The following is a 13,299-nucleotide window of genomic DNA, read 5'->3' on the forward strand; positions in this document are numbered from 1 at the left end:
GTAATATCACACTGATTTGAATTTGTGCATATTCTATATTTGACAAGTACACTTGGATTGTTTACCAGGTAAATATATAACCCTGCCAAAGTACCCAATGTTTGCATTGCATTTTGAATCAATTGGGATTTGTTTGCCGTCAACCGTTTCTTCCTTCTCATTCGTGTACAATAAATTCATTTTATGGTTGGGCAGTCCTATATGTACTGCCCTATATATATCGACATGAAAAAGACATGGCTTTATAGATTTAAGGGGGAACGGAAGAATCTTTTAATTAAAGCAGTTTCGCTCAAGGGGGTTGACACAATGTCCCTTTATGCATGAAAATCTGGTGCAGTTTAGATGATTTTGCGCTGTTGATAAGTAAATCATATCTTTAAGCAATATTCTGCTGGGTTGTCCGCGCTTCGTTGAAATTTTGGTTACTTCCGGAGGGATATATACAATAATATAGAAAATGCACTAGTTTGCTGTATGTGTTACCCCAGTAGGAATTTCTCTGAAAATTAACAGGTACAGTATTTTATAGTACATAAGAGCATGCACGTCTGTTGTAAGGGAGATAACTCGAAGATTCGAATCGAACACACCGGAGAACGTTCGTCTGCTAATGTCAACAATCAACAATATATGGTGAAACAGTTTGCAAGCCACACAGAGTTGTTAAGGAACTGAGTTGTTATTTAATGTTGTTTTAAAACCATATTATTGACTTATTATAAATTAAAAAAATGGAATTATACATTTTTTTTCTTTTCTGTTTTCCCGTACTACCGCCCTACACAGTATCTGTTTTCTGGCAAACACAAGTCCAAACCTATAAATAGCTTTGCAGTATGACAAATTCGTTATACAGGTCTTCGGCAGGGTATTACGTATACGTACATGGTCTCATGTTCGCTGTCAAGATCTTATGTTGCCTGAGCCGAATAATATATGTATGTGCAAGTCGTGACATTTTATGGTACACATATATTATATATGTTTACTCAACGCGGTCCTTTGCTCCTGACATCCTGGTTAAAGTTGCAGTTTTTACTATCATTCCCCGAGTTCAAAGAGAACGTACATGCAAACAATTAGTATATATATATATATAGCGTACCAGTAAATCACAGTACTGGTTTGCTAACATTACATTGATCCTGTTTTTGTGATCAGGTTCATGGAAGCTAGCAAGGATAACATCTGATTTTCTCATTATGATGAATAAGATCAACTAAAATAATTCTATATCAGTGTACTGTGTATTGAAAGCCAAATCACAGGGCTCAAAGTAAAATGATTGGTAAATTTAAACTGTAACGACATATATCTTATAAGGTGTATTTACAATTATACTACTGGAGGAATACAGGGGACATAATTCAGTTGGTTCAGTTGCTGATGAAAGTGACAGATGCTATCATTTCTATGTGGTAGGTTTTCATGAATTTTACCTGATGTTTGTATGATTTTACAGATAATTCTGGGGTAATCCTTTTCGACTCCCGTACCAAAGCGGTGATGGCAGAAGTCCCGCAGTCTCAGGAAAACATCAAAGAAAAGGTGAGTTAGAGTATCACTATACTGTTGACTCCCGGAAAAAGAATACTGAAAATTGTTTGTGTCTGGTATTTAAAATATGTTGGTCTCTTTAACCCTTTCACCTCTGTAGACCATATAATAGACTCATCCAGATCAATATATGGTAGAGTCTACTAAAGTTACCTAGGGGTGAAAAGGTTTAGGTTGATTTGCAGCTTCAATTGTTTTAAATCTACAAGTTCTATTACAAAGATAGTTCTTAATAGAAATATGCTCAAGTTATTTGGAAGTGAAAGTAGAATTTGCATACTGATCATTACAACGGTAAAACGAAATCTTTTCGGATGTATACAACACGCTGATATATATAAATAACAATTAACAAATAATTTCAATAATTACTTTATCAATTTGTATTTATATTTTTCCATGTTTCCACATCAATCTATGTATGATTAATATAGGGCATCTCACTTCCGATTCAGACAACATAAAAACGATCGAAAACAGCTTTTTCGGTTATTATGATATATCGGTTATTATGATATTTTTCTCTGGCAAATAGAATATCATGATAAGCGGGTTCCACTGTACTTAAAAGTATGTCTGCCCAAGTCAAAATATAGTAGAGATTTATATTGTTGCTGCCTTCCAGGAGTAGGATTTCAGCTGAAGTTACAGTATGCTTTCAGTAGACAGGGTGTTGACACTGCTAGAGAACTTGTGTACTACTTAATGAAACTGGTGTACAGGTACTCTAACCTAATATGTGGCTGGTAAAACTGTATACCCTAAAACAGGTTGTAATTTGGTATGCCTAGATTTTCAGTAGATATTATAAATGAGCTATACAACAGGGTTTCAGCAGCCATTTCACCAGGATCGCAGATGGTGCCAGTACAGCAGCATTTCAGAACAACATCTGATCAGCAGACAATAAAGGAGCATTTCACAGCAGCATTTCAGCATACAATACAGCAGACAACACAGCAGCATTTCAGCAGACAATACAGCAGACAACACAGCAGCATTTCAGCATACAATACAGCATACAATACAGCAGACAACACATTATCATTTCAGCATACAATACAGCAGACAACACAGCAGCATTTCAGCATACAATACAGCAGACAATACAGCAGACAACACAGCAGACAACACAGAAGCATTTCAGCAGATTACACAGCAGACAAAACCGCAGCATCTTTAACCTTACGTTAATTTATTCTTAGTCTCCGTCTGCACCTTTTATCCTTTCTCCATATCTATATAAGCTTTGTCATTTTCTTTCGCTTTGCAATGTGAACTTGTGCTTATCTTTCCCTTACACAATCCTCAATATTGCTAAATAACTGGTTTATGTATGTTTACTAATTAAGCTAAATGGTCCTATGGGCACCATATGATATAAATGGATGGCGGCTAATGAACAGAGATATATGCATAGGTGTCTGAAATAATTCTATTGATAGTATACAGTATACATAACATGTGATACACATCAGGTTTTACTGCATATGTACATAGGCCCCAGATAATCTGATGACTTATTTATCAACATCGTCTATTACTGATTGGATCTCACAACAGGTTTTACACAGCATGTATTATTGATTACAGCATGTTCACCTTGGAACTGTTTTTCTGGAGGCAAAGTATATACCTAACCAGTATATATGCTTCTATAGAATAAGAATTATCATATTTCTGTAAATGTAATGTTTATGTAATGTGGTGTAGAATGTATCGCCATGCATATAATTTCTTGGTATCAATTTCCATCTTTTTACTAAGGATCCCTGTACCGCTGCAAAAACAGTAACTTATAATGCATTAGATTGGAATTACTTTTGTAATGCATTCAATATTCCTACAATTTCATGGCCAAGACAATTTTAAGAGGTATAATTCATAGGCATTAAGCATGCCACATTTTTAATGGGTATTTTAATGTTATTTTAATGCAACATTTAAATTTAATGACGCATGCAGTTGTGACTATAGCTTTGATTTATCATTTCTGAAAAGAAAACCATACCTTGAATTGTGGGGCTTCTATGAAAAATGTATACAGAGGAACTTAAAAAACCAATGTCCACGTTTACTTGATTTAGTCCACATATATGTTATGTACATCATACATGTATTACTAATTTTCTTCCATTTCTTTTATAAACATTATTATTGGTATAACTGTACTGTTTGGAGCAAAGTTTATGATAGACACTGTTGATTCAATCACAACAGACAAACTAAGGAGCAGATACCAGTATTTCTTGGTAGTTTGTCAAAAGTAACAGCCATTTTCACCACTGCATTGGGCATTTTCAGGAAAAAAATACATTTGCATATATATAAGGTTTGATGATAAATATGTTTCAGCTAATATTAAGATACACTCTAAAGATGTTTCTTCCCAGTGTAAGCATTTAATCTTGTTAATTTATTTCGACAGGTAAATGCTGTTCGTGAGGTCGTCCTGGGGAAAAGTAACAACGAAATCATACTTGTATTGCAGTACTATGATTACAATGTTGAAAAAGCCATACAGGCATATCTCGAAGGTAATGATATGTTATAATAGACTGACATTCTGTATTTAGGATAAATACATTTAGGATGTTGTATGTTACAGCTCTATTCATTCTACCATGCATTTCTATTGAGTAGTTATTCTCACCTCAGAGCGACAACAATATCATACTCATCATTGAGTCGATTTCACCTTTTAGCGTGACAGATGCCATAGAAATCAATAGCACCACAGAATACGTAGACATGTCCTTCTTTTGTTGGAGGGATAGGAGAGACAATTACTCTCTCATATATGTTTGTAGTGACAAATTGAAAAGTCACCATTTTGGTTATAAATTGGAGGAAAAAATCTTTGGCAATTAACAAGCCTTGCTTATTGCTAGTACTTCAGTTCATAACTTTGTAGATGGATTTTCCTTCCTTTCATGGTGATTAATAAGTTGTACAGCATCATCGTCATGTATTAATTATTTTTTTTCATAAATGTTGTAATATAGTGTAGGAAAGATATTTCAGATGATGTTCAGATTGAATGTTAGCTGAATCTTGTACTCGGTGATAGACAAGAAGAAAGATATTTCAGATGATGTTTAGATTGAACATCTGATATTTCTGTGTCACGTTAAACTCAGTGCTCGAAATAAAAACAAACATCTCGGATAACATTTAGATTAAATGTCTGATTATTTCTGTGTCATACTCTGTGATAGTAGTCAGTAAAACAGATATTTTATATGGTGCTAAGATTGAATGTCTTGTGTTTCACAGATGGTGCTAAGTCAGCCTTGACAGAATGGCGTTTCTCTGGTCCCAAGGTAAGTACTACAGAAAGATTATCCTAATTACAGACCATTGCTTCAACCTCTACTTTTTCATCTACATTGTACGTATACATGCTAGACTGGCCCCCATCTCTAGAATGTTGAATTATTAAGATTTTTTTTTTAACTCTAATGGTTTTGATCACTTGGATGTCTGATTCTTCTAAACTAGGGGGAGATAATTAGCTAGTAGTAAAATGCAGTCGCAAAAATTCTTCATAAAAACTTTGGGGCTTGCATAGCCAGTCTATGTACATATATACACTTACTAATACGATTAAGTCAGTCAAAGCCAACAACAAACATATTCATCATGGCCTAGTATAATTGCAATAGATTCAGCCACATTGTGTTTCCTTTGTGCGCTGGTAATATTTCCTTTATTCGGAGCATCTCTATAAAAATGAGGAGGCACTAAACCTCAGTTACGAGTGACGGAAGAAGACAACAATTATAGTATGGCATCCTGAACTTCTTTGCTGTTGTATTTTCATGCTGTTTTGATAATGTCAGAAAGACTTTGTCTTTGTGGGAGAGAAACATTATTCTTTGTTTTCCAAAGATTTATCATGTTTCTCAAGAGTCTAGTCAGTAGTGGTAGGACGCCGGGCTCGTGACAGAAAGGTTGCAGGTTTGAGTCACGGCACGGCATTGTTACAGTCTACTCAGCTGTAAATGAGGACGTGGTTGGGCAGTACTAGAATTGTTGAATGCTAGCTGTGAGAGCCGAAATGGCAGCACCAGCTGTATGCTCCCCAGGTAATTGAGAAATATATTGGCTGCATAGTTGCGAAGGCCCTATATAACCATGGATAATAATTTGTGAACCGCTTTGAGACGTCCTACCAACTAGGTTGTGATAAAGTAGTATATAAGAACCTTGCATTACTGTTATAATTATTTTAATTTTAACATGCAATCAAAGTTTGTACAAGCTAAGGAACATTATGATTATACTTGACCTAACCTGTTTAAGGATCTCCGTACCACTGCCAAAAACTGTGACTTAGTGTTGCAAGTGTTGCAAATGACATGACTAAAGCTTAAGCTTTGATGAATCAGTTCTAGAAAAGAGAACCATACCTTGTGGGATTTTTATGAAAAACAATCAAGACGAAACAAACAAAATACAATCAAAATACTTTAAGTATGCTTGACTTATATAGTCTAAAAAGTATACTTAAAGTATTAGAAAGTTCCGTAAGGGTAGTGCTTTAAATGAAAATCATCAGGAGGGCTAGACTGGGATTCTAACCCTGGATTAGTATATACCATCGTCCTAACTGATTGAGCTACCTGGTCAATGGAAGTGCCTTTGCTAAACTGTGCTACAATTACATTGTATACACAAAACCTATTCAAGGGGAGGTAACTGTATATAGGAATAAACACAATACAGTGGGACAGGGATCCTTAAGTGGTAAGATATACTTTGATTTGGTTTAATTTTGTTTAACGTCCTACTAACAGCTAAGGTCATTTAAGGACGTGCCTCCAGCTATGTTGTGTATGCGTGCTTGCGTGTGTGTATGCAGGAGACGGGGTATGTCAGTGTGCTTGCCTCCTTGTGATAGGGCGGATCTAATGCCGACATTATAGTGCTATCTCACTGAAATGCCATGCCGAAGGCACTAGCACAGCATTCTGCCCAGTCACATTATACTGACAACAGGTGAACCAGTTGTTGCCATTCCCCTTAATGCTGAATGTAAAGCAGGGAATAACAACTTCCATTTTTAAGGACTTTGGTATGTTCTGGCCTAGGGACAGAACCCATTGTCTTCCTCACCTGGGCGTACGCTCAACATTCAAGCCAAAAGTGAGGTGTTGCCAAGCAAGGCACTGGGAAATAAATAGTAGTTAGAAGTAGAAAGAAAGACAAAGATTCCAAATATTGTAATGGGTGCAGCAGATTTATTTTGGTTGCTTTTGTGTCCCCAAATAGAGGCCATCAAAGCAAATCCCAAATTCTGCAGGCGGTTCCCACATTACGTTAGTCGCCTCCTATGATACATGCAGTGAGTAACAGCAGGTGTATTCTTTTTCCGATCCCCCACCTGCAGGCCATAGGGTGGGTAAGATATATACCCATCATGTCTTTTATGACTGTTCTAATGGATGTCAACTTAATTTACAGGTTGCCAATAAAAAGAAGAAAAACAAGAAGAAGTTGGGAAAGACGGGGAATGGAGATGACATGTCCCCCACCCAGAACGGCGACGTTTCAGATCACATAGGAGAAGCTTTAGCCAATGGGGTTCTCGAAAATGGTAAAAATTTATAGAGATAGCACCATAATACGTACCTGTGAAGTTTAACCCTTTCACCACTGTAGACCATAATGGACTCATCCATATCAATGCATGGTAGAGTCTACTAAAGCTACATAGGGGTGAAAGGGTTCACTACTAAATGTACCATATGGTTAAGATAATTTCATAATGTGAGATTTTGAATAATTGTGTTATTTAAAATAACATGCCTCTGTGTACCTGGTAATACTCTCTTATAGTTTCAAATATTTTCAGTGTGAAATAACCTCCCAGAGTTTTAAATAATGTCACAGTGTGAGATTTTAAATAATTGTGTTATTTAAAATAACTTGCCTCAAGATTGTGTAATACTCTTTTATGGTTTAAATATTTTCAGTGTGAAATAACCTTGCATGTGTTTACAAAATATAAATTGTATATAAAACGACTGTATGAGATACACTCACATGGTTTATAGAATGTCACTGTGTAAAATAGTCCAGCGTGATTTAAGATAATTTCAATGAAAAATTCCTGAGCATAGTTTAAAAAAAAACTTCTGTGTGAAATAACCTCCCATAGTTTTAAATAAGTTCACAGTCAATGTGTAAATGTCCTTGCTTATTTAAAAAAAAAATCATAAATGATCAAGTTACAAAACAAAGAAAAAAATGGTGAAAAATAATATATATAAAACGTTGGAAAATGAGTACATAACACTTTATAATAAGCATGTCTGCTAGAGTCTTAAAAGACATGAACATTTACAATGTATATTTATTTTAACAATATGCCTGTTTTCCTTTTCAGGCACATGTGCAATCAAATTAGGAATAGAAGCAGAGACAACAGGCGGAGGAGGGGGCGAACATATTACAGGTCCAGATCTCCCGGCCTCCGCTAGTACAGTTAACGGAGCAGTACCCTCCACAGTTCCGTCACATGACCAGGGGGCGGGGGCTTCAGAAGTCACGCCCCAGTCACATGACCAGGGAGCAGAGTCTTCACAAGCGTCTCAATCTCTACCACAGAGACAACCTCATCAAAATCACCACAAGCAGCGCTTACATTCAGGTCTGTTGTGACAACCTTTCTGTTAGGTTGTGATTTACAGTATCTCTCTGATGGTTATTTGTAGTCAGTAGGCGGGGTTGTATAAACTCATTCACCCCTATATATAGCTATATGTTTGAACTGGACTTGCCCAATCTTTGATATGGTAAGGTTCAAATGTGACTTTAGGGGTGAATGGGATAATTTGTTAACAGTAACACCTTGGTTTGTTTGTTTTCACAGCCACCATATATCTAACTAAGTGAATATTTTTTATTTAGGTTTTAAATGGGATACTTCTTTGCTAAGATTTATCTGTAAATAATGTTAAAAATTTAATGGTATTTGATATCTTCATCACTATAAGATTTATGTCTACAAACTATTTCCTTAAATAAAACCTACTTTAATTTCTTAGCATGTTATTATGTTTTTTTAGTCAGCACAGTAAGTTAAAACATAAATATATGTATATGCGCTGTACCAATGTTTATGGTTTCACTGCGACTTATCATAAATGCTGCCAAAGAGAATACTCAACAAGTTTCATTTGATATATTATGGTTATGTAATGTTTTAATCAGTTTCTGACCATGGATGTGGACACAAATTTAAAGGAGAAATAGGAAAAAAAACCCAGAAGGAATTTGATATATTCGGTTTGCTTGTCCAGTATCTTTGAAGTAAAGAACATGTATAATTTTCTTTTCTTGTGTCTGTGTGGTTTGTTATAGGATCTCATTCAAGTTCCAACAGACAAAGGTCAGCTAGTGAGAGAAGTACTTCATCCAACCCTTCATCTGATAGCAGACCAGTCAAGCGTAAAGTCCATGGAGGTAGGTCAAGGCCAGGGAAAAAACATACAAGAGTCACTGGTCATTATGATACTGAGAATTCCTGTAACACTTACTGCCAAAAACTGTTTCTTCATATTAGAAACCTTTTTTTTTTGGCATGACTAAAGATTTGATAAATAATTTCTAATTATAATTAAATGAGGCTCTTATATACCGCTTTATCACAACCTAGTTTGTATGCCGTCTCAAAGTGGTTAACAAATTATTATCCGTGGTGACAAGAAAACCATTACTTGTGGAATATTTTAGAAAAAATGGAAAAGATGAAATAAACAAAATATAACCGGGAAAAGGGTTCTGAGTGGAAAAAAATCAGCAATTTTGTTTGATTAAGTTACAAGATTGTGGTTTGTTTGGTGGAGATAAAAGTTTACGATTTGGTCGTTTAGAAGTTTGTGGTTTAATGTTACAGGAATGGAGAAGTCAATGAAGGACCTACACAGACAGACGGTGTCACTAGAACGGCTGAGGTTGGTAATGAACGAGGAGGTGGAGAAGAACTTTAAGAGGATCAAGTCTGTGTTTGAGGAAGTCAGGACATGGTAGGTTTAACTGTTACACCTTTGGCCCTAAAGCATTACAAATACATGTTAAAACATTTTTATAGTTGTATCGTTTGAGGTCCTTGCATGTTTATGGGTACATGCTAAAGTGAGACTATTTCTAAGATTTTCAAGTAGCTGACATAAGTTTTGCTTAAACTAAATTTAATTCTTTTCAAACATATTGTACAAGAAAGATTAGCTCCAAGTTATAAGTCAGGACCTCTCGATCTATGGTTCAGGATATATGTCTTAAAGCAAATGTTGTAACATTTAGCTCCTTTCCGAACTTTCAATCAAAGAAAGTTGTAATATAACCCTGATGATAATTATTTTGAACTTAATATATGGAGTTATATGGAGAAAAGAACAGGAGAATGCATATACAGGTTAATTTCTGAAAGTCGGTGAAAATGGTTAAAGGGAGATAACTCTACAACAAGTGGCATTTAACCTTTTTACACAGTTCACAGATCTAGATATATGATTTACAAGATAGAATGTGGTCTTAATTCTTAAAACAGATTACACATGTATAATCTATAAGATAGCATTTCAATGTTTTCTATAACACAAAACACACATGTGAGTAGCATATAACTTTTAATTTGACATTCTGAAACATTTCTCTTTAAGGACAATAAATATAAAGGAAAAATATTTTTGGGATACGTCATAATATTTTTTCATGATTTTTGAGCATAGCTGTTGAATCTCCTTTGATACTTTGTCCTAGGCAGGTTTGCAACAAATCTGTAAAATATTATGACACACAAAACACTTAAATTGTTAGATGTTTCAAATGAGACCTTAATCAAATGAACCTTTCAAATAGTTAAGAGTAGATGTTCCGTGTTAAATAAATTCCCTGGTATTATTTTGTGATATTATCATTGGTGATTTATTTATTTTTTCATAGATATTGTATTTAGCAAAATGTAAGGGATTTGAAGTGCTATATTTCCCTGTAGATTGTATTTCTGAATTGATTTTTTTCTTCAGTCTCAACAAGAGGGAGGCTGACCTACTGGTGGAGATGGAAAAAGTGAAGGCTGTAGCTAGTAAGTAGTAGGGAGTTGTGATATTATCAGTCTTAACCAGCTTATCTGGTTTGAAGGGCCATATGTAAGCTTACACCATGGTATGACAATCATAGCCCTGTCAGTCCCTCCATCAATAATGTCAGTTGTTACTTGGCTGTGTCTGTCCTAGTAAAGCATTTTAAAAACCAAAATAGCATACAAAAATATTTCTTCATGTCACAGTGAAAACTTTCCAAATTTTGGAACTCTATTAAAATCCATGCGAAAATATCTTATGCCCATTCCCTTCTATGAAATTCAGCTATATGATATTAAAACTACTTTTGTTCCCAAGTTGTTGCTCAATGTGTCTTCAGGCTTCAGTTATTCCAAAAAGCTGTGGATGATTTTTTTTAATTTAAGTTTGATTGAAATGGAGACTGGTTTAACACCTAAGGTTGAGGCCAGTTTCGGCTGATATGAACATGAATGAGTTAAGGGAATAAAAAAAAAATAAATTTTTTTTTTATAATGTGCATGTGTCAAACCTCTTATCGTACAGATAATACATTTGCATCCCGTCAAAAAACGGGAGCAGACCTGAAAGTGATGGTAGATCGGTCGGAGACGATGAGTGAAGAGGAGCTCGCCAAACTTCGTACAGATATTAAAGTAGGATATTTTTCTTCGACAGACAGTTACGTAGACCTGTATAGAATATTTCAAAATGCCGTCTTTGAGTTATTTTTGTATATTTGGCAAAGCTAAATCTTGTGAATGTAATTAAACTGCTAAAATAGCTTATTCACATGGCAGTGAAAGATTATGAGCTTTGGTCCAAACTCTAAGATTGTTTTTTTTTAAGGGAAAGGTTTGGAAAGGGTTGTATTTAAATGATTAGTGAAGTTTTTGCTACACACAGCTCAAATCTATATTATTTGATGAAAAAATTTGAATGTAATTTTGTTACATTTAAGTTAATTGTATATACCGATACAGGATCTGTAAAGATCCTCTTCCCTGGACTCGAAATCATAACATCAAAATATTTAACAATAGGTGAATGTAGCCTTCCTTTGATCGTTAGCAAATCTTAGGTCTATAATTCTATAGGAGTTCCTGGTTCTCCCATTAATGCTTAATCTAGTCTATATTTTAAAAGTGTTTATATCTGAAGTCAAATTTAAACTCTCTGCTCTACTTTTATTTAGTGATATTGCTGATAAACCATTCTCCAATCTTATCTGGACCAGTCGTATTGCCTCTGTTGATTATAGAAAGTATATGTTTAAACTTCCAAAACAGTATCTTTTTACTTAAATTTGAAGCTAAGAGGACTTACAGAATTTTAAAACATGTTGTAATGTATGTTTCTTGTAGCACTTCATTGGTGATAGGAAAATTGATGAAGAACTGAGTCGGACAACCCGTTTCCTGTACGATTCAGATTTTCTAAAGCTGGTACGTATATGTTCTTTTGTATTTACCTATTCCGTCTTTGTGTATTGCAGAGTTATCCTCTCTTGTGAGCAGGTATTGATTGTTACGTGTCATTTGTTTGTGAGAGTAACGTCATCGACTTTTGAGAAAACGACGTAATTTTCTCACACGAACCAATGACGCAACAATCAATACGTGCTCACAAGAGAAGGTAACTCTGCAATACGCAAAGACGGAATTTTGTCTTAGACAATTGACAAAAGATATTGTTGTATGAAAGTTTGTGTGAAAAAAACATGTCATCATCAAATTGAAAGCCAAAGCAGGCTGGGAAAGTGCTTTCAAAATACATATGAATAGTTCCCAAGTTTTTTTCAGCCGTTCAATTGATATATATATGATTGGCAGTATGGTAATAATATTAAATGTAGATATTTAGCACGTTGCACAGACATGTTCACCCTGATCCTTTGACTGTATTTGATATTTAGTAGGAAGACATCACAAAATCATCATTTTCATAGAATAATGTACTTGATACAAGTTGCTCAAAATTGATATCCTGATGACATTAACCCGTCACATCATGTCATGTCATATAAAAACATCTCCCTCAGAAAGACAATTTAGTTTATACACCAGTAAAAAGCTTATTTTTTTTAAAAGAAAAGTCCACTAGTTTAAATTTGGTCAAAATAGATTTTGTTTATGTTTAAGTAGAAATAATTTATGCTGTGATTATAAACGTGGTGATTCTGGTTTAATAGAAGCTTTCTAACAACCATTCTGTGGTTAAGATAGAGCCTCATTACAGCTGGAAACAAAACATCTCGGAAACATTGGTGTAGATTGTTGCTACATTAATATACTTCGGTGAAATTGAAAATTATTGATTCGTATTCAAATATTTCAATGTTTCTGTGTTTTATGAACATCTTTTACAAAATACAAAGTTTCTCAATTTATCAAATTTCAAATATTTCAATGTTTCTGTGTTTTATGAACATCTTTTACAAAATACAAAGTTTCTCATTTTTCCCCCCATTTTCTGTTGTACAGGAAGTTGGACGTTTCGGTGAAGGTAAGTTGTGAAATGCAAAAAAATTAAAACCTCAAAAACTGCTTGAAAGCAGTCTTGTCTTATTTTACCTATAGTGATAATAAATTTCTTCATTCTGCCAAAGTTTATCCATTCTGTTCTGAAATATGTGGATACAACTTCCCCTGGAATATTGCCGCAGTTT

General features: G+C 34.7%; 1 protein-coding gene across 3 annotated transcripts in view; it reads left to right on the forward strand.

The window, feature by feature from the left end:
* The window catches only part of LOC110457398 (spermatogenesis-associated serine-rich protein 2-like), a 55,735-nt gene that overhangs the window by 32,124 nt on the left and 10,312 nt on the right, over nt 1-13,299 (forward strand). For all 3 annotated transcript variants that reach the window (XM_021508654.1, XM_021508655.1, XM_021508653.1), the window contains 11 exons: nt 1,466-1,551; nt 3,989-4,097; nt 4,837-4,883; nt 7,027-7,159; nt 7,952-8,215; nt 8,929-9,030; nt 9,464-9,593; nt 10,596-10,654; nt 11,178-11,287; nt 11,996-12,076; nt 13,115-13,136. In XM_021508654.1, the coding sequence (XP_021364329.1) occupies nt 1,466-1,551; nt 3,989-4,097; nt 4,837-4,883; nt 7,027-7,159; nt 7,952-8,215; nt 8,929-9,030; nt 9,464-9,593; nt 10,596-10,654; nt 11,178-11,287; nt 11,996-12,076; nt 13,115-13,136 (1,143 nt within the window). The remainder of the gene's footprint in view (nt 1-1,465; nt 1,552-3,988; nt 4,098-4,836; nt 4,884-7,026; nt 7,160-7,951; nt 8,216-8,928; nt 9,031-9,463; nt 9,594-10,595; nt 10,655-11,177; nt 11,288-11,995; nt 12,077-13,114; nt 13,137-13,299) is intronic.

This window comes from Mizuhopecten yessoensis, unplaced genomic scaffold (genome assembly GCF_002113885.1).
Source record: "Mizuhopecten yessoensis strain PY_sf001 unplaced genomic scaffold, ASM211388v2 scaffold9117, whole genome shotgun sequence".
Classification (NCBI taxonomy): domain Eukaryota; kingdom Metazoa; phylum Mollusca; class Bivalvia; order Pectinida; family Pectinidae; genus Mizuhopecten; species Mizuhopecten yessoensis.